Source organism: Sceloporus occidentalis, unplaced genomic scaffold (assembly GCF_023333645.1).
Source record: "Sceloporus occidentalis isolate IW3139 unplaced genomic scaffold, rSceOcc1.0.p SCAF_5, whole genome shotgun sequence".
NCBI lineage: Eukaryota > Metazoa > Chordata > Lepidosauria > Squamata > Phrynosomatidae > Sceloporus > Sceloporus occidentalis.
Window position 1 is genome coordinate 35,092,341 of NW_028316985.1, and position 22,702 is coordinate 35,115,042.

The 22,702-nt window shown below is 41.2% G+C and overlaps 1 protein-coding gene across 2 annotated transcripts in view; it reads right to left on the minus strand.

Moving 5' to 3' along the window:
• Nucleotides 1-2,365: 2,365 nt before the first annotated feature.
• Nucleotides 2,366-22,702, minus strand: part of NPTXR (neuronal pentraxin receptor) — a 36,960-nt gene continuing 16,623 nt past the window's right edge. Inside the window, exons 2-5 of one of the 2 annotated variants that reach the window (XM_089528214.1) lie at nucleotides 9,541-9,766; nucleotides 8,037-8,284; nucleotides 5,340-5,519; nucleotides 2,366-3,405 (exon numbers count right to left, since the gene is read on the minus strand). In XM_089528214.1, coding sequence (XP_089384340.1) covers nucleotides 3,181-3,405; nucleotides 5,340-5,519; nucleotides 8,037-8,284; nucleotides 9,541-9,766 — 879 coding nt within the window. In that variant the 3' untranslated portion in view covers nucleotides 2,366-3,180. Of the gene's footprint in view, nucleotides 3,406-5,339; nucleotides 5,520-8,036; nucleotides 8,285-9,540; nucleotides 9,770-22,702 lie in introns of both variants that reach the window. The other variant, XM_089528212.1, reaches the window with a different exon arrangement.

The following is a 22,702-nucleotide window of genomic DNA, read 5'->3' on the forward strand; positions in this document are numbered from 1 at the left end:
AGGATACCAGCCATTGTGTGTAAGTGTGCATGTGTGAGAGAAAGAACCTGGTCACATTTGTTAAAAAAGCATTCAAACTACTTGCTAGAAAAGCAAAGCACAAGATCTTGCATTTTTGTCTATCTCAGACACCTTCTGTCTGCAGCCATGAATTTTGGGTGAATTGGTTGCTTTCCTGTTGCATTATTCCTCTTGGCCCAGTAAAGACCACTTGGCCTCACTCTGGCTTTGTCTCGATCTGGACTGGAGGCCTATGGTGCTCCAGATGTTGTTGGGATTACAACCCCCAGCATTTCTGACTACTGGTCATGTTGGCTGAGACTGAGGGGAGTTGAAGTACATCAACATCTGGAAAATTACAGATACTCTGCCTTCTTCTTCATGCTTTACCCTCTGGACATATCTAGGTACCATAATTTAAAATTAACTGAGTCCTCCCAAATCCACATGTGTTTGAGCAGTTTCATGCAATCAAGTCCAACCTCTCTTCATCACAAAAATGTATCTTTTCATTTCATGAGAGCATGAGCAAGGTCATGAGACAAAATTTAAAACCTCCCAGAATCCCCCAGCTATTATGTCAAATGGCCATGCTAGTTTGAGGATTCTAAGAGCAGTAAGGCCACACTTTCCTCAATGATATAACATTTTGGTACTAGGAGTATGGGACACTTTGCAAATCTTTTGATCTAAATAATCTAAATAAATATCTAAATAATTGCTGTTTAAGCCACACAAAAGACAGGCACACAGAGTTTTCTTTTTAAATAACCTTGCGGTACCTGCAAAAAACAATAGGAATCCTTTATAATGAAATATACTTTCTTTACTTACTCCAGGGAACCAGAAATGCCTCAGTATTTCCCTAATAATATAATATATGGTGGTCTAAATAAAGCTAAGCATTGTTCAGCAGAATAGAATTCATCATAGGCTGACATTGCTAAGGTAAGGTAGGACAAATTGAGAACCAGCATGGTAAAGTGGCTTGGGCATTGGATTAGCACTCTGGTAGACCAGAGTTTGAATTCCCATTCAGTCATGGAAAACCACTGGATGACTTGACTCTAATTTATGACACCCCTATCCTAGTGTTTTCCTGGCAGTATTTATTCAGAGAAGATATGCTGTTTGCTTTCCTCTAACACTTAGAGAGTGTGACTTACCCAGGGTCACCCAGCAGATATCCATGGAGAAGGATTTAAACCCTGGTCTCCTGGAGTCCTAGACCAACACTGAAATCACTACACCACACCGGCTCTCAGCTTTATCTTAATACATAACCTGTTAAACAACTTCTACATTCCAAAAAAGAGGAAACACATCACTGAGAATAGGTGCAGGGAGACAAAACCTAGGTGTGCTATTTTAGATGTATCTGCATCTGCATGTGCCTTAAAGTTCCCTGTTGACTTATGGCAACCCCATGAATTTCACAGGGTTTTCTTAAGCAATAAATACAGTGCTACCTCGGGTTACGAAATTAATTCGTTCCGCGGCGCCGTTCGTAACTTGATACATTTCGCAACCCGAAAAGGCGCTGGAAAGCCGCTAGCCGCGCTTCCGATTTGAATTTCGCGCCGAAATTAATTTCGTAACCCGAAAAATCTTTCGTAACCCGGAACAGTTTTTTTAAATCTAACTTTTTCGTAACCCGGAAATTTCGTAACGCGGTCAATTCGTATCCCGGGGTACCACTGTACTCCATGTTTACCAGTTTAGGAACAATTGCAGTGTTCCCTTGGTATCTACTGGAGTTTGGTACCAGGACCCCTCTGTGGATACTAAAATCTGTGGATGTTCAAGTTACATTATATACTCACAATGGTGTTCCCTATATAAAATGACAAAATCAAGGTTTCCTTTTTGAAATTTTGTTTTTTGGAATATTTGCAAGCTGTGGCTAGTTGAATCCATGGATACGAAGGGCTGATTATATTATAATTTAGATAGGAATGTAGTATATCTCTCCATAGTGTGCCTGAACCATCTGCTATCTGGGGGTTCATTGTTGATGAGCATCTTCAAGTCCCCTGCTCTCTCTTGACATTGCCTGGACAAACCTTCATACAGAGGAGAACTCCTTCAGGCTGCCCTCTAACAGTTCATCAACTAGAAGACTGTCTCTGTTAAGGAGGTCAAATCTTTTTGAATGGAAAGAGTTTGCATGTTCAGTGCTGAATGATTATGCTCTCAAGCAATACATGTAAAACACGCAAAACAACATGCAAATCAGCCCTTTGAAGGAAGGAAAGGGATGGGAAAAACTATGGTTTGAGCAGGAATGTTAGAATTCTGTGGTCATTGCACTTACACATCTGTAAACTGTCATACCAATATAAAAGAATGATTTTTTTTTAAAAAACGAACAAATTTAGAATCATGTGCCCCATTAAAATAAGCATGCTAATGGGATCACACAGCAATTCAAATAATTTAATGGTGTAATTACATCTAGGAAGGAATGTTGGATCATTGTAAAAAAAAAGAAAAGAAAAAAGATAATCTGAATGTAAAACGTAGGCCTTTGTGGAATAAAGGAATACACTGGTGTTGTTGGCCACAGACAATGGGTACTGTACAAGTAAGGGCTATGGAACTGAGGCTAGAAGGCAGATAAATCAGTGGGACATTACAGGTGGATGCATGCAGAGATCAGAGGAATATTGGCTTGTGTATTCCCAGATTATCAATGGCTTCTCAAGGGTAAATGTCACCATGTGCATGGTTTTAAAGCCTTGACAGATCCTACTCATTGGTCTTAACACATCACTGAAGGAATCAGCCAAAGGTGCCTAGAAAGTGTTGGTGATCAACAGTTCCATCTCCACTAGTTCTTGGCAGTTATCGCACTGTTTGGATATGGCTGTCACTCTCTCAACTTAGTAGCCATCTTGGTGGAAGGCCTTGCCATACACATTATGAATCAGAAAGAATTTTACCAAAACAATGGAACACATAGTGTCACAATTTCTCTTAATTTCAAGAGGTTTCCTTATCCCTTGCATACCTGCACACACTCACTCAAACACACACACACACACACACACACAGCTCTAGTCAGACCAATTCAAATGTCAAAATTGTGTGTGTTAAGGAGGAAAAGGGCCTCTCACTGACTCAGTCCTTAAACAGTCTGAAGGATGTAGCTTTCATACTATTTGCCTTTGCTAGGACCACTCATGCCTTCATCTTCTCTTCGCAGATCTCAAAGCTTTGTTTGGCTGCCCCTCCGTGGACCTCCACCAGTTTTTCATCCCAGTGGATGATGTTGCCTTGAAGGTGGTTGGTGCAGTTGGCCAGGCCTGCAATCTCTGCTGGTGTCAGAACACGATCCCAAAGGTTGAACTGAGAAATTTCACCCACAAAGGCTTGAGTGGCATCAAATCTTCCACCCAATGCATCCTGCAGAATTACATTGGACAAAATGTGGTGGTGGCAGGTGGAGTGAACATAGGCAATGCACAAGGAGTCAAGGGAAAACAAGACAAAGAAAAGCATTAGAAATCAAGGAAAAAGAGGAGGGAGAGAGGAGGAGAAAGAGAGGAAGAATTAAGTAAACAACCATAGCCATTATCTTGTCCTACAGCAGAGGTAGGCAAGTGCACAGTGGGCAGGGGCTACAATGTCATGGTCAGTTACATCATAATTTATGTCACATCGCTTCTAGCCACCATTTGGGATTGCGTTCAGCCATTAAAAAAATAGCTATTTTTTGAGAGGTGGTGCTTCTGAGATTCAGGGTAATAGGAGAATTAAACTATTGCATTTCTAGCTGATTTGGAAAGATTTTGGATGATTTTGGGGGGAACCACATGAATATCAGAACAGTTCTTTTTTTAAAAATAGAGTTTTTAGGGGACACTGGGGATTATTAGTGGGGCTTCAGGGCCCCCCAAAATGGGATTTGGTGCTACATGTGGCCTGCAGCCAGCATTTTCCCTACTCCCTTAGCAGTGACCTTCACTCTGGGCCCTCTTCATCAGGTAGCTATATCTGCTGGTCTCCATTTCAGATTCCTCAGTGACTCAGAGCAACTATATGTCAAGTTCTCAGGGGCATTATGGGTAAATAAAATTGGGATTCTGGACTCCTGCTGCACTGCAAGATAAGCTAGGGGAAGTGGGATTCAGTATATGAGAGGAGACACCAATTGACACTTTGTGCCCTGGAGTTGTTTTTAGCTCAAGAACAAGGGCTCTTTGACTATGAAGTAATGGGATATTTTATACTGAGGAAAAGTAAAAGGAAGGGGAGCCTGTACAAATGTAATATAACAAAACAAGCAAGCAAATCCCATGCAGTTTGTCCATCCAATAATTATCCTTGCTTTCATTCTGGATTGGTTAAAGTGACCCAAGAAATGTGGAGGAGAACGAGAGGGACAAAGGATCACAGTTAATTTGAAAACCTAATTGTACAAATAGAGAGCCGTTGTGTGGAACCTCTAGTAGATATATGACATGGGTGATTTGGAAAAGTATGAGCAAAGGGTCACCTGTGAATGGGTTTCTAGAAAAAAACACATGACAATAAAACTCTAGGCATCATGCATTAAATGCTTCAGTTTGGGGTGCCAAGCCAACAAGGAAAAGCACCACAGAGACACAATAGACTAGTGTTTTTATTCCCATATGAAGCTGTCTTAAACCAAATCTGATGTTGATCCATCTAATATAATGTCATCTCTCAATTATGAGAGGCAGTAAGTCTTTCTCTATACAGTACTTTGCTAGCGAGAACAAGTTTAATCAATAAAAACTGGTGGTTTCCATGGTCCAAAACACACTGCAGAAATAACCCAGTTTGAGACCACTTTAACTGCCCTGGCTCAGTGCTAGGGAATCCTGGGAAATGTAGTTTTGTGAGACATTTAGCCTTCTCTGACAGAGCTTTGGTGCCACAATAAACTACAATTCACATGATTTCCCAGCACTGAGCCAGGGCAGTTAAAGTGGTCTCAAACTGGGTTATTTCTGCAGTGTGTTTTGGACCCAGGTCAGTAGGACAGTGAATCCATTCTAGATTGTAGGCCAGATTTTAAAAGAGCTATCCAACGTGCTGAATTTTATATAGAAATGGGTATTTAGCTAACATTTGTATAGTCATTTCTTTTGGGAACCACTGACCAGTAAACTATCCACTTTGAATCAATAACTGTAGCCTTATGTGACTGTCATTTTATTTGATGAAACACACAGGACATTGCTAGGATGCTGGCTGAGTTTTTCTTGCACTCATGCTCTTAAATTCTGCTTCTTGGATCCCTAAGGATGGGCAAGTTCCTGACAAGATATTCAGGTTATTCAGTTCCAAGACAATACAGGAATCAGACTCACCTGTTCCTGGCCCAAGATAAGCACACCATGAGGTTTTACTGGATGCCAAGATGCCAGGTTTTCACTGGCTCCACGCTCCTCACCATCTTGGTATGCTGACCATATGCCATCTCGTGTGATCCAGTTAACACAGATGTGGTGCCATGTTCCATCCTTCAGAGTCATGGGCAGCAGAGCAACCTTTAGAACAAAACAGGGTAATGCCTTAGGTTCAGTGCAGATGGGGCAAACATTTTTCAACAATCTTCTCCTGCTTCCTGTTGCTAACAGAATCATAGCTCTGGCCTTGATGTCTGGGGATTATGGGCACTGTAATCTAAAAAGAAACATTTCTGAGTTCTTCTGTCCTCTTATTCTCAAGACTGGGAAGTCCTCTCCTGTTGCTTGCAGAATGCCAACAATAAAGGTTTAAAAATAATAAAATAATGTGGGGAACACAGAGTCATTAGATTGCACCAAATAACTGTATCTGGTATTAGAAGTGTCATCTCTGAAGGGCTATTATGAAGGTAAAGGCGAAAGAAAAAATAAGGCCTGTAGCTGCAATTCTGTTAAGTATGATTGGTCCTGTGCTGTGTAGAAAGTGACAGAGACAGCCGTTCTGACACACTGACTGAAAATACAATACATATTGGTATTTTCCCTGAGGTTGTGATGGCACTGTAGATCAAACCAGAACTGACAGAATGGTGGAAGTTATTACATAATCTGTTGATGAAAAGCAGTACTTTTCTAGGTGATAGTGAGTCCTGTGTCCATGGTGCAAAAGGAATGCTGGATACAATTAGCAATGCCTGAAGCAACACAATTGGATCCAAAATGGCCAGATGAATCTTCAGTCATGTGCCACCTTGGCCATAGAGCAGCTCCATTTCTTTAATTATCTATTTTTTAAAAAAATCCTCATCTGTTTGTTTTTAGAAATTACCATGTGGCCAACCCAACCCGCCAACTGCAGCAAGATCTATTTCCTATCGCACATTTTATTTTCAAACTGCATAAAATGTGTCCAAGTGCACATTAGAGTAATGCCTGGATGAGATATACGTTCTTTCAACTTGACAGTGCAATTTTATCCAGAGCTTGGCTGTATTTATAGTCTGAGCTTGTTTCTTTCCCATGGGTCTCACTCAGTGAAACATATTTCCCACAAGACAGACTTTGCAACTGACTCAGATCAGAGCACAATTCTAAGTGCAACATACATGTTGGCCACTGTGATCTGGAATTGCGCTGTCAGGCTGGCAAGAGCTGACAGTTGCAATCCTATCTCTTTAAAGGGATAATTGCCCGAATGTGTGAAAATGGGGACTGACTTAAGCAGTGTGAAAGGAGACCAATAATGCTCCCTTTACCTACCCTGATGTTATCTCTGTGCCTTCCTCACCTGGATAGCCTCACTACTCTTATCAGTATTCTTACTGACCTTCAAAGTGTAAGCCTGCCATTATGTGTACAGCCCCCCCCATCAGTGGTCAACATGGGCTTCCAATTAGGATTGTGACCATAGTAAAGGAGAGAGGATTTTACCAAGGGCTAGTGAACATTTGGACTACAACTCCCATGAGCTCCACCCCTCATAACCAAGGGCAACAGACTAGATGCAGTGAAAATCCCAAATATCCAAAGGACCATAGGTTCCCCACACCTTTTTAAACCCTACTTTAATCCTTTGCACCCCAATACAGTTCCAGTTGAAGTCATTCCACCAAATTGCATGTCGACAATTTGTGTTACCCCTCTCCCCCAAAGATCCCACGAACCCTTGAGTTCCAGGTGTTCCTCTTTTTCTTTGCTTGAGAAAGCAACCTAAAATACTCCTCACCCCTTGCATGAAGAGGATTTTGGTGTTATACATGTATGCGTGGAGTTTCCCTTTCAAGAAGTTTTTATATAAGCCCAGAAAAAAGGAAATCATGAGAAAAGGAGAGAGGATTGAGATGAAGTAAAGTAGTAAAGAGGTAAGAAGTGGGAACATGGAACAAAATGGCCTCTTGACACAAACCCAGGAATATACTGGCACAAACAAAAAGAATTGGAAAAGCTCAATAGTTTGAGGCAGTCTAGTTGAGCCTTCCATGGCTATTCTCAGATCTGAAGTTCCTGTCTGTTGTCCTTTTAACAGCAGGCAAAGATGTCATTATATAAAGAGTTCTTTAGGATTTATGCTCATGGGTTGCAGATGTTGGGGAAATTATCAGGCTGGGTGTGATCCCTTTTTATTGGCGTGTTTTAATTGTGTTTTTAAATCTGGTTTTACTTTGTAAAAACCAGTATGAAACACAAAGATAAACTGTGATGCAGATATTTTGAAAATAATGTGTCCTCTTTGTTGATGAGTTTGGATGGCTGTCACAACCTTTTGTTGCTCTACTGCTGTAACTGAGCAACAACTGCTGCCACTGTTCTATAAAAATTCTATACAAGCTTGAGCTAAGTGCCTGTCAAGTAGTTGACTCTGAGTAAGTATGCCAGACTACTGTGTCTGTTCAAATAACCTGCTATCTTCAATTCACTAATGCCTCCATTCTTCAACTATAAAAGGGGCAAGTTGCCACTTTACTGTCTATGATCAATGAGGGATTCTGGGAACTGTTGTCCAAAAAGAGGAAATTTACCAAATTCTGTTCTCAGTATATAAAGAAGGCGAGCACCTGTGTCTTCCCCTTACCCTTGCCAACAGGTCTTCATCCTTACCTTATCATTAATTATCAGTTCCATAGGGTTATGTCCCCACACCAGCAATACAAGTTCATTGGATTGTCCAGGTACTGAGTAGGAGAAAGGAGTGCCCACAGCTCCTGGCCCTTTGGCTTTTAGCCACATGCAGACTGTGAAGGCATAAAGTTCAGGCAAGCTCTTCTTTATCCTGCCATACATATAGTTGTTTCGGACAGGAATGGAGATTTTGAAAGCCTCAGGAGGGTTGAAGTCTGTTGTTGTTTCTGTCATGGGTAACAGAGAAATGGGGTGAGGAAATATATAAAAGGACTGCAGTAGAGACAACAAAAATCCACAGGCTGGGAAGTTGTGGTGGCTGGCAGCTTAACATGGCAGTGGCAAAGCAAATCTGCTATGGGTTTTAGGTTGAACTGAAAGTGAGTTGTCCATGGTACTGAACCCAAATAAGTTGGATAGCTTCTTTAAAGTCCAGGCTAAAACCCAAAGTGGATTCATCACTGATATGGGAGCCACCAATTGCCACTGATGAGAAGAAACTCATAACTCCAGAATATTTAATTATATCATGCCTATAGCAGCACTGCTAAAATGTACATCAGATGTTGGAAGTTGTTAGTGCAGAACTTGGAAGTGGTAATGTTACCTGATAAAAGATGGTGAAAACGCCCCTCCTGCCTCCTAGTGAACATTTTGGAGAATTGTGGGGCAAAAAAAATTGAGAATTTTTGAAAATCTTTGTAAAAACTGTTTTTGACCCCATGGGTCCAGGGGGGTGCACATGCCCTTGAACACATTTGGGGAGTATTCTGGAGCAATACATTCTGCCCCCCAAATTGCATTTTTTTACACTTGAGGGGGCCCTGGGGGTGACAAAATCAGGCACAGAGGGTGCATGCAGTCTGCAGGCTACACTTTGCCTACCCCATTTTAAAATTACTTTAAAAAGTAATGAATTAAGATTTTGAAAAAAAACAATAATTGTTCATTGTTAATAACATTCATTGTTACTCATATATAGCATATACCTGGTGTTTATTGAGGAAAATAACTAGTTCAAAGACTGCATGCTCCTCTTTATTCTTTAGTTTCAGTCTTCCCTTTCAGGAGCAGCAGAGAACATATGTATTTGGCACTCATAAACACTTCTGTCTAAGAAGATAGTAATCTGAATAACTGGAAATAGGGAAAAATTAAAATAATAGTACAAATAACATAAGGATAAAAGGAAAAATGGTAATTGTATGTATTATTTATATAGAATTGCTTAAGAAGTGTCTTAGAGTAACAAAAATAATCATGTGATAGAGGAGGGGAAGTCATTTTACTTTTGTAATGAACATGTAAGTGTATGTAAGGTGTGCAATATTTTAATTAATTAATAATAATAAATGGATGGACAAAAAAACCTGCTTCCCTATAGAAGTGTCTGATGAAATATACATGCTAACTGGAGAGATACATGGAAGATATTCATGACTTTTGCAATCACAGCTTTTGAGCCCTCCCTGCCAAGACTGACCATGCTCCAGCTCAGAGACTCGGTTCTGAAGGGCATCCAGCTCCTTCTCCACATCTTGCTGTTGCTGCTGCAGATCATGGCTGTTGACGATGGATGAGCGCTCTTTCTCCAGAGCCAAAATCTTGGAGAGAAGCTGCTCCTCCAGTTCTTCCATCTTGGTATGAATGGTCTCTTGTGCGGCTACGGGGGCTGATGTTGACGAAGCATTTATTCGTGTTGGGATATCCTGCTACACAGATGGGGAAGGCAAGCCAATAAAGGCAGGAAAAAGGATTTAGATAGTTAGAAGGGTCACAATAGAAGCATCACACATGGAAAAACTAGGCACAGACAGCCGAACTGAATGTGCATGAAAAACAGGACTGTGCTCTCTGACTCAAACTGAGAACCTTCTTGCCTGTGCCCTGATGCTCTGTGTGCTGAGCAACAAGAGAGATGATATAGCTTAGGTCTCTTTCACACTATGCAATTATAGCACTTTGCTCTTACTTTAACTTCCATGGCTACTTCTTCAGGAATAATAGATTCTGAAGCTTAGTGAGATATTATAGCATAGCTCTTTGGCAGATGGTTCAAATTTGTTGTTCCATGATTTCAAGTCATTTCTGACTTATGGCAACCCTAGTGACTCTATCATGGGGCTTTCTTGGCAAGATGGAGGTTTGCCATTGCCTTCCCCTGAGGCTGAGAGTGTGTGACTTGCTCAAGGTCACTCAGTGGATTTTCATGCTTGAGTTGGGAATCAAAGCCTGATCTCCAGAGCTGAAGTCCAACACTCAAACCACTACATCATACTGTCTCTCTGATTCAGATATAGTGCAGGAGACAAAATGAGGACCTTGTCCACCAATAAGAGTTCTACACCTCCAATGAAAATATTCTTCATTTCACAAATTTCTAGTACTCTTATGACAACCAGCATGATGTAGTAGCTTGAGCATTGGACTAGGACACTGGGAGACCAGGGTTTGAATCCCCACTTGATGATGGAAACCCACTGTTACAAGAAATGTTATGAAAATTGTCTTCCTTGTGTGTGTGTTCCCTTACCATGGCCCTGAATGTACACTGACTGCAAGCAGCCATGAAGTTTATCTCACCTGGCCACGTAGCCAAGCTGCCATGCTGTCATGGACCTAAAAGCGAGCTTTTGCCTAGCCTATAAAAGATCCTAAATTTTATTTGTTAGAGGAAAAAGAAAGGAACTAGTATGGAGTGCAGGGGACCCCCACGTCTCCCTACATTTCAAACTGGTTCCAACTTGGGCTGCCAAAGCTCCAAGCAGCTGAGTCCCAGTTCCAGCCATGAGATCGTGTCTTAAAAGGAGCAACCTTACCTTTGGTAATTATCCCTTAGTGAAGCCTGTCCTATCATTCCATAGTTCACGTGTGTGAATGTGTGTGCTTGCATGTGTGTGAATGTGTTGTTGTGTTCCTTCAAATCAGTTCTGACCTATGGTGACCCTAAGGTGAACCTTTTTCTGAACAAGATTTGTTCAGAGGTGGTTTTGCCCTTGCCATCCTCTGATATTGAGAGATTGTGACTTGCCCAAGATCAGCTAGTGACTTTTCAGGCTCAGTCGTTGGATTCAGTCCTTGGATTCCCAGAGTCTGGGTCCAACACTGAAACCACTACACCATACTACCTGTCATCCCCCCCCCCCCAATAGCTACACCTTGTAAGCATCTCATGAAACAACAAATCCCAGGATTATCTAGGATGGAGCTCTATGGCAGTTAAAATGGAATCTTCCTGCTATAATTGTGTAATGGGATGAGTTGTTAGTGTTAAAGCACATGTTTTGTATAAGCAGAAGGTTCCAGGTTCAAGTCCTTGGCATTTCCTTGTGAAACAGGGATGCACAACCTTTTCAGCCTCAAGGGATATCAGTGTCAGCTGGATCACAGGGGACTTCATATACGGGCACACACACACACACACCTCAAATATACATCACAGAACATAGGGTTGGGGAAGACTGAACTTCCTTTCCATGCCTACTGAGACATATCAGATGGGGAAAAGGACTTCCATCACACATCCATTTCCTGTCCTTGTCCCATCCTTGTCCATGGTCACAGGATGGACATTCACATGATCTGGACATTTTCACGTCTGACCGAGATGGTGCGAAAGACTTTTATACAACATTGTGATGATCCTGTCATTGTCCCATCAGTGAGATGGAATTGTCCCATCATTGTCCTTCATTTTGTAATAATGGAAGAACCTGATAGAACAATTCCACTTCGCTGACAGGATAACGACAGGATCAATGCAACATGCATGAAGGTCTTTCTCATGATCGCCAACACGGATGGGGTAAGGACAGGAGAGCGATCCACTTTGCTCCCATCCCCATCTCATAATCTCCAATGTGATCAGGTGGGCGCTTCTGTGTGCCTACATATAAGATGGGAAGCATCTCCTGTTTGTGTACCAGGCAGCGACAGATACACAATGCTCATATGATATAGCAGAGGATTCTGTTCCCTCGAAAAACCATTTCCTTGCAAAATTCTGAACCCTCTGTGTGTGGAAACAGGGCCAACATTTCCTATTCACAGTGGCTGAGGATGAACAACAAGTGGCTCTCCTTGCTGCCACTTTGAGCAAAGTCTGTCATTCTGACATGGCATAGTAAGTTCTGTAATCCTCTTAGCTCAGCTGAGGCTCTACGCTCTGGGTGTCTGTGTGCCAAGAGATCAGAGCAGGTATTACATAGTGAGGGTGGGGAGAGCACCCACAACTGAAGGCGGGGCCTTGGCATTGTCACTCTGCCTTCCAGTGCTGACCGATCTCACCAAGAAACCTGCACAGAAGGAAACCAGGTTTTCAGAGGCTATCATTTTCCCGCCTCTTCATGGACTGTAAATGTTGGCCAACATTCTGTTGGCATTTTATGTACGCTTAAGTTCCCACTGTAGTTTAGTGGTTTGAACATGGGAGTTCATTGTTGTTGTGGTGTGCCTTCAAGTCATTTCTGACATAGGGCAACCCCAAAGTAACCCTCTCATCAGGTTTTCTTGACAAGCTTTGTTCAGAGGAGGTTTGCGATTGCATTCCTCCAAGGCTGAAAACAATGTATATTGGATTATAACTCTGGAAACCAGGGTTCAAATCCCTGCTCCGCCATGGAAACTCACTGGGTGACCTTGGGCTATTCATATTCTCTGAACCTCAGAGGAAGGCAAAGACAAACCCTCTCTGAACAAATCTTGCCAGGAATAACCCATGATAGGTTCGCTTTAAAGTTGTAGTGGTTTGGCCATGGTATAATGCCTGTATTGGGTTCACAGCTGAATAAGCAGAATTCCACAAGTGTAACTGTTTCATATGCTCTTGCACATTCTTGGATGCTGTTTACTCATCAGTGTTTCCCATATACCACTTGATTCTCTGGGACTGTGGAAACACCAAACACATTTGCAGATATGTAGTTGATGGCACAGTGTTGATATTCTGCAGGAGGGTGGTGTAGCACAACCACCACTTAACTACAATGTGAGAGTAGATTTACACTCTTCAAATCCTGGAGGTTGAGTTTAATGGTGTTTCTGCACAGGGATTAACTGCATCCCTTCAGTACACCTTGTGCTGCCAATTTCCAACCCAAGTTTGATATAGTGGAACTCATTTCCACCTTTATACTTAATGTGCAGGTTAAACTGTAAACAGACCAGGAGTAGCCAGCTGATTTAATGGCTTTACTTCAATTGGGAACTTGAGAATAATGACTGGATTCACTGTATATACTCGTCTATAAGTCGAAAAATTTATACTACAAAATTGACCCAAAAAGCCTTGTGGTAGGACAAGAGAGCGTTCGCTCCCTAAACCTCTTCCCAGCCTGGTTGCCTGCATCCTTTATATCCTTGGTGACATGCCGTGCAGTTTTACCCTCAACTTATCCATGGGTCATATTATCTTCCAGATAAGTGTAAAGAAGTGTGAATTCTTATGATATAGATCTAATGCTGGTCATTTTTGCCTCCACCTCAGGTCCTTCCATTTTTTTTTGGGGGGGGGGGAGTGTACCAATCTTTTGTATCAGCAATGGGGCTCTTCTCAAGGTATATTTTAAACTGGGGTATAGTTTGCTGAGGTGGTTCTATAGTAAAGAAGGGCAATTTTTTTCTTCCTATTTTTTTAAAAAATGTTAAATTTATTGGGCAAAATTGCGGTTTTCCTGATGCACTGCAGCATTATAATTTAAAAACAAATACAAAGAGAGAGAACATATTATTCTGACATGTCTAAGATTTTAAAACAAACCTACTTGAAGATGGGAATAAAATGTTGCAAATGCTCCCAGAAATTTCCAGAAAATACCCTGGGATTATAGAAACGTAATCTGGATATTTTTAACTTCCTCACTCGAAAACTACAATGACAATATTTGTCTCATCTGCAGGATCCATGAAATGCAACTAGCCTTCAGAATTCTCAGCTCTTTTAACTTTGTGACCCATATTGCAGTTCAATACATGTACCAGAATGCACATAAATGTTTGTATTGTAAGATAATAATCCATTTTAAAAGGAGTGTTTTGTGAGAAAAAAAAATCAAAATGTTTATTTAAATGGATTTTTCCAGCTGAGTTTTTTTTAAAGAAAAGAAAAGCAGATTGAGGATTAACAACAGACTATATGTAAGTTTATGAGAAGCTGTTGTGTGGAAACAGACTAATGCCATCGATCTTTAGGTGTGTGTGTGGGTGAACCAAAGAAAAGAGAAGAAAGACAGAAACAGAGTTAAAGGGATATGGCATGACCAAGGCTAGCTGAGCACTCTTCTCCCACCCATAATGATTTCTCAGTGATTTAGCTCTGTTGTAACCCTTCATGGGAGGAGACATGAAGAAATGCCTTTATCAGAAATGAAGGCAAAGGGGCTTGGAGGCCCTTTGCCTTCTAAAAACTCCCCACTGTGCTCATTCATCATTACAAAAACTCATCTGAAGAAGGAGGGCTATTATTTAAGCCCATTTCTGTGTTTTGATGGGGGGTGTCCCTGCCTAGGCCCTTCCAGATTAATGCTGCAGCTCATCATTATTCAATGTAATTTGCCTTTTCTGCAAAATAAAAAAAAGGAGACCCATGTCTATCTGCATTTTTTTTAAATGATGTACATCTATGCAAAATATCCCTCTGCCTACTTTAGTGTCTGGATTTTTTTAGAGACAAACAGGTTGCAAAAACAGACTCCTAGACTGCCATCAGCTCTCCATTTCCTGAAACAAATGTGCCCTTTTGATGCATAATTAATAACTAACACATGGATTTTATTTTGGGTGAGTGGCGAAATGGAGATGTTTAGGGAAGTGTTATGAAGATGTTTAACAAAAAGCACTGGCGACACTAATTTTAATTGCTTCCTATAATACAAACTGGGCTAACATTCATCTACAGATGTCTTTCAGTCTGAGTCTCAAAGTTATACCCAACTGTGCATCCCAAAGTCTCCACCCAAGAAGGAAGAGGGACTTTTTGTTGGGCCTTCCCAAGCTTTGGACTTTCCTGCTCAAAGAGGATTTCCTCATTCTTACCCACATGGTGCTTTAACTTTGAGTTTAGTGATACTGTAGAGACATCTTCTATTGTTTTAAGCTAATGTTTCCATTATTTTTATCTGTCAGTTCTTCTGCTTGGTTCTTTCTAATGATAGTGTGTGTGTGTGTGTGTGTGTGTATAACACTGTATTAGTAATCACACACACATACACACACACATATGTGCCAGCATGGTGTAGTGGTTTGAGCATAAAACTAGAATTCTGGAGGTCAGGGTTCAAATCCACACATGGCCAAGGAAACCTTCTGGGTGACCTTGGACAAATCAGACTCTCAGCCCCAGAAAACTCCATGATCAGTTCGTTTTAGGGTCACCATAAGTTGAAAGTGACTTGAAGGCACACAACAACAACAACAATATGTGTGTGTGTGTGTTTTGATGTTTTATTCCACATTAATTTTACAAAATATGCATGCCACCCATTAATCAAATTTCCCATGGTAGCTGGCAACAGAAGATGATGGATACATGAAAGCTAAAACCATAAATCCAGGATTAAAAACTAAACCAAATGAACAACAGTGAAGAATGAAACAAATATAATCATAGTCACTATTTTGTTAGATAATGTCAAAGAAAGGCAGGACATAAAACAATTTAAATAAATAAATAAGTTTAAATAAATGAACTAAATTCCTGTTACACACCCATCCCTGTTTGTAGTTTCTGTTTGCAACCAAAACCTGAAACAAGCAATTCCCAGCTTCCAAAGATGCCATTTGTTTCTTTCCCACTATTCCCACTATTAGCACAACCACTGGGAACAGCGGCCTGGGCTCTGATTCCTACACTGCTTGGCCTAATCTGACAAACCAGTAGCAGCAGAGGCAGAAAAGTTGCTTTAAAGCAACAGCTGGAGCACACACCACTCACCATCAGAAATTACATATTCTCCAACTGTCCAGATTTGGAAAACAGAATCCCAGTTAATCCTCTGTTGCCTCACTTCTTCAACTGCTTTCAAAAGCAGCAAACTACCAATCCCAGAATTCCACAGGAAGGATGGAGCCATGACAGTTAAAGCAGTGTCAAACTGCATTAAGTCCAAGAAGATATGGGATGAGAAGAACAACTATGAAAGAACTAGATGAGATCCTAAAGTGTAAAAATATACAACTGAGCATTAAAGTTAGAATAGTCCAAGCCACCGTATTCCCCATCACCATGTATGGATGTGAGAGTTGGACAGTGAAGAAAACAGACAGGAAGAAAATTAACTCATTGAGATGTAGTGGTGGAGAAAAGTGCTGAGGAAACCATGGATGGCCAAAAAGCCAAGCAAATGGGTCTTTGGACAGATTAAACCTGAAATCACCCTGGAAGCAAAAATGACTAAGTTGAGGCTCTTGTACTTTGGCCACAGTATAAGAAGTCATGAATCACTGGAAAAGGCAATAATGTTAGGGAGGGTCGAATGTAGTAAAAAGAAAAGAAGATTGCACATTGGATGACTGAATCAGGGAGGTCAAGGGATTGAATCTGCAAGACCTAAGCAAAGTCGTGGAAGATGGGGAGGGGGGCTTGGGGATATACACAGAACTCCCATGAATCAGGATCAGCTCAAGGCGAATTAACAACATGGTTTTCTTGGTTAGATTTGTTCAGAAAGGTTTTGCCTTTGACTTCCTTTGAGACTGCAAGAGTGCGACTTGCCCAAAGTCACCCAGTGGGTTTCCATACATACTAATCATTAAAAAGTAAATGAAACAAAGGCTATCTAAAATGAAGCTAGTGTGTGAAAAAGACACTCATGCTCAGCTCTTGTGTCCCAAGTTGGCCTGAGGTGAGGTCATTCCACTAAAGGCCTCCAGATAATCACAGCTTAATTCTTTACGCAGGGATAGAGCATGTGAAACTGTGACCAGCTCAGGTGAGCTAAACAGCAAGGAAGAACGTACTAACTTGGAACTGGAGCCTATGGTCAGTGGTGCTTTAACTCTCCCTGCTCTCATTTCTCAATCTAGGTCCCTGCAACACAGATGCAACAGGGTCACCTGGTGAACTCATTTTTTATGTAAGCAATCTATCAGTGACTTCCACATTGCTGGCTATCATAAGCTTTTATCTCTGCCCTATTTTCTCAGCTGAACTTTCCAAATACCCTTCTAGACCTAGATTTATAATGATGGATAGCCAGGAAATGTTTCTTAAACTTCTGTCTTATCTTTCTCCCTTGAATACCATAGGCTTAAGACAAATTTTACAAACTCAATAAAACTATCCATCTATCTATTAAAAGAGTGGTGGACAACTGTGGCTTATGTGGGGATCAATTGTTTCACCCCAGGAAACTTCCTGGGGGTTCAAAGACTGGGAAAATGGCAAAACAAACAAACAAACAAACAAACAAACAAAACAACTCAACTCAAAAATAAAATTAAAAGTAACTGGAAGTCCACTGCTGGTTTGGGGGAAATTGGTATTTTAAAACATTAAACAGTGCAGAGGGACCCTATTGTTGTTCTTGTTGTGTACCTTCAAGTTTTTGCTGATGATAAAGTGAATCTATCACAGGATTTTCTTTGCAAAATTTGTTCAGAGGGAGTTTGCAATTGTCTTCTCTTGAGGGTGAGAGAGTGTGACTTGTCCATGATTGTCCAGTGGGTTTTTATTTCTGAGCAGAGATTTGAACTTGTTTCCCAGAATATTGGTACGATGTTCAAATCACTACACCACACTGGCTCTTGAAGGACCTTGTAGCCCATTTAAAAGGCATATTGCTACTCCTGAAGACTTTCAAGAGAAACAATTCACCACCTCTTTTTTACTCAGAGCAAGATTAGTTTGGAAGCCTGTAGGGCAGTGGTTCCCAACCTGTGGGTCGGGACCCCTTTGGTGCTCGAACGACCCTTTCACAGGGGTCGCCTACGACCATCAGAAAACACATATTTGCATGTAGCAAATGTGGTGGTTGGGGGTCGCCAAAACATGAGGAACTGTATTAAAGGGTCGCTGCATTAGAAAGGTTGGGAACCACTGCTGTAGGGGCTTAGAGCGTGTAAAACAGCCTGAAACACTGGATACACTCTCAGGATTGCATTTTGCCTACCCCTGCATTAAAGCACACCTGGAGGGCATCAGGTTAGGGAAGAATGCATTAAAACAGAGATTGGGCATCTCAATCTCTGGGGTTTCAAAGTGGCCTTCCTGAGCTCCGCCAAGGGCCATATCACTTTCATCATAACAAAGATTGTTTTGCACGTTTTCATTTTTCACCCATTCTAAAAGTTTGAAATGCTTCTCCTTAAAGCAAGAGCTTTAAACTAAAAATATACTGGTATTTTTGATCCCACCCTTTTGCCTTTGGCCCATGCCTTCACTGGAATGTGGTCCTCATGAAATTGAATTTGGCCTTCAGGCTGAAAGAGCTTCCTCACCCTTGCACTAAAGCAGTGAAGCAATGAACAACAAAAGCACGATTAAATATTCTGTAGCAGAGAGTGCTGAGTTCACTGACAAGTGGTATAGAAATATGCATACTATTGCTATCTTTCACACCATTCCAAACACTATTGGAAAGAGGAACATCTTTGGGCTTTCAGCAAAATGCCTCCAAATTAAGTCATAAAAGCGACAATGGTTCTAGAAGGTCTGTGGCATCACTAAGGGGGTGCAGACCACCCCAGGTGACATTCTAAGGTGGGGTGACACCACTACTCCCCAAATATCTGCCTTTGGGCAGAAACAGACTGTGACATTCACTTGTGTCCCATTAAAATGATGAAGAGATGGTGTGAGTGAAGAGACTCAGTGGCAGGAGAAAGGAGAGGCCCCATTTTTTTTTTAAATTAACATTTCAAAGTTCAAAAATTAATTTTTAATTTAAAAAAATATTTTAAAAAATCATATTTCCTCAAATTTCAACTTTAAGCACGTGAAACTATGTATATGTATACATATATAATATGTATACATATTATACTATGTATAATACATTTAGGTTGTGCATATGGTATTGTAATTTAAAGATATAATTTTAATTGTGCTAGTTGTTTATATCAAATTATTACCATGACATTTAGTACTATATGGGAATTACGATTAAGGGGTAGCATTAGAACAAAAAACATTACTAATGATTCTGTATGGTGGTGGTATGGGAAAAGGTCAGTGGGGAGGTGACACATGAGTTACCACACCGGGTGGCACCAACCCTAGTGCCATTACTGGTTGCCACCAGCCCACTTCTTGAAGAAGGCAGCACGCCAGTGACATTAGGTTTGGTGTCACTCACTGCAGTAATTCATGATGTCACCCCTGAGCAGGCAGCCAGCCCGCCCAGGGGGACACAACATGGGGAGGGATGGTGGTGGCAGAAGGAAAAGCAACAGCAGTCAGGGAGGGGTGCTTATCGTCTGCCCTTCTCTTCCTCCAGCCAGCAGCCCTGACAGATTCGTAAGGGGTGTTGGACAGCAGTAGCAGCAGCACCTCACTCTCCCCAGCAGCCACACCGGGCAGAGGCACCCTGGCTGGCAGAGAAGGATGGCTGGGAGGGTCTTGTTGAGATTGGCAGTGACTGCCCCCCCTCAGGTGTCACTCAATGTAGTCCACATCCCTTGCAAAAGTCAGCCAGAAGATTTTCTTCAGCCACTCCAAGACTGTGGAAGAGATCTGCTGTCCAAATTTAAAAGTGCATTAAAGACTAGTCTCTTCTGGTGGGCTTATCCAGATGATTTTTAAATTGTAAATTATAGATGATGAATTTCAAATGTGGATTGTGGTAATATGTGTATATCTTATTTGTCCTTTTAAACTGGTGTGTATTTTAACTGATGTGTTTTAACCAATGTTGTTTGTTAATTATTGTTCTCTGCCTTGATCCATGGGGGGAGGCAGGTAAGAAATACTAGTAGTAAGAATACTAGTAAGAAATACTATAATAATAATAATAATAATAATAATAATAATAATAATAATACAACTATTATTATCCCCCTAGTGATACCTCTGCAGCTCACAGAGTTGCTACTATTCTTTTTATGGGTGTCCAACCTGTGTTTTTTAGTAGAGGCCTGGAATAACTATGTAATTATGGAGCTCTACACAGTGATAGTCTGAGTGTCTAAAACTGACATCTATGCTCTTTGCCCCCCCCTACAGGTACTCATACATAATCTGTTGCTTCAGCTACAGCCAATGAATGGCTATAGCAGCCGGATAAGTTCTGATAAGTCACTACAGACATTTCACAGAGAGCTGTCTTCCAGCCCTGTGTCTGTGCTGCTCCCAATTCACACTCACTCATCCTCTCTGCCAGTGCCTGGCTTCTTCTCCTCTTAGCACACATTCTCTCCATGGGAGGAAGAAGTAGGAGGAGGAACAGGAAGAGGAAAAAGAAAACAAGAAAGTGACAGTGCAAAGAGAGCGATGGAAAGAAACACTTGGCTGCACTTTGTGGTGGCTCTTAAAATCTATATCAGCTACAGTCCAGAAGCTTTTGATCATGTGAAGACTGAATGTCCTTCATGGGCTCATGTGTGAACCATAACTCATAACTTCCTCAGCTGGTCCTAACTCCATGGGAGGAATATAGTGAGTCCTCCGTATCTTTCCCCACAGAAACCAGAGAAGACACATCTTCATCACTGAAATTGATTCTCTCGTCTCCACTGGTAAAGCAAGTGTCTTTTTTGGAGTTGAAGGTTGCTGTGGGGGAGGTTTTCAATGGTATGCAAAAGGCAACAGAACAGCACCCTGTGCCCTATCCAAAACCAAACACACGTGTATTTCACTAATAGGATTCCAGTCTCAGAGTCCTGAGTCTTGGGGGCTACTTCACACATAACAAGAATAAAAATCCTGCTTGCCTATTATCTATATCCATGGTGATTATTCAACAAACAAGAAATGAAGCCAGTATCTAAAATATGCTTCATCTCATCTACATCTTTATGACATTCTCTTATCACATGCTTTTCCTCCATATATTTGGCACCGAGAAACATGGTGAACAAACAGAATCATATATTTGCTGTAAATTGTGAAGCAGCTCTCCATGTTCATGCAAAAGAAGGGAATGTTCACTTTTTTTCTTTTTGGCAAGTGGTATATTGTGTGTAGAAGACAAGATGACTAAACTGAGGCTGTTGTACTTTGGACATATCAGCAGAAGACATACTAGAACAGGTAATAATGCTTGCTAGAGTAGAAGGCAGTAGGGAAAGAGGAAGACCACATTTCAAATGGATAGACTCAATCAAGGAAGCCACGGCTCTACATCTGCAAGACCTGAGGAGGGCCATTGATGATAGGGTGGCTTGGAGGTCTCCCATTCATAGGATCACCATAAGTCAACATTGACTTGTCAGCAATTGACAATAACATTGTGTGTAACGTGTACACAATTGATTATGTAAGTGTGTTGGGAAATGTGTATTGGAAGCTTCTTTACTCATTGCACTTATATCCAGATCAACTTGCAGGTTCCTAGGCAAGTTCCCATACAGGTAAATGTGTGTGTGCGCGCATGTGCCTTCAATTCACCTGTTGACTTATGGTGACTCCATAAATTTTGTAGGTTTTTTTTTAAGGCTAGGAATATTCAGAGGTGGTTTTGCCAGTTTCTTCCTCTGAAATATATCTTACAGTATCTGGTATTCATTGGCGGGATCCCATCCAAATACAGTGGACCCTTGGTATCTGCTGGGGTTTGATTCCAGGAGTTGGGTATCCTCCTATGGATACCAAAATCCAAGGTTGTTCATGTCCCATTAAACACAATGGATAGTAAAATGGTATCCCTTATACAAAATAGTAACATCAAGATTTCTTTATATATATGTGAAATATTTTCAAGACATGGACGCTTGAATCCTTAGATAAAGAATCCGTGGACATGGCTGTACTAGCCAGGCCTGCTTAGCTTCAATACTCAGATAGGTCTGATGCCTTTAAGGTATTTAGCTCCTATCAAGATAATATATAATTTGCTTTATCAGCATAAAACTATCTCAGACCATGTCCAACTGAGGCAAGACATACCAGAATATGTGAGATGTGAGCCTTGAGTCTTAATGCTCTGGGGAAGTGGGACCTCTCATTTGCAGATGAGATAGGGGTGGCTACAGATCATGACAGCTGCTATAGCCAATCACTAAGAAGGCTATGGCAGCCCTCTCACTGCACTTCCAGAACTCAGCATCATAATTTATTTACTTAGCACTAGAAGCTATTTTTCACACCAGAGCTCAGTCTGGGAAGACATAAATTAATAATGAGGAACTTAAAGCAATCCTGCCACGATCACACACGAATCCATTTCTCTGACATTATGCTGCTCATTGCGCAAGTAGATGACTGCTCATGAGCCGATAGTTGTGCCAGCACTAATGTATGAGCCAGTTCTCTTGATCCCAACTGTTAGGTGAAGGAAAGAATGAAAGTGGTGGTGGTGGTGGTGGGGGGAATAGAATCTCCTGCTAAGATAGGTCTCTGTCTTGTATGACATTATATGAATAAAGACGTGCAAGCTTTCAGTTAATGAGGGCTGGATGCAATGAGATCATCTGTTCCCTTCCAATTCTGTTTTGCTATGATTGTGCTTAGACAGGGAATCTGGCATTAGTTTTGATCCCACTGATTCAGATAC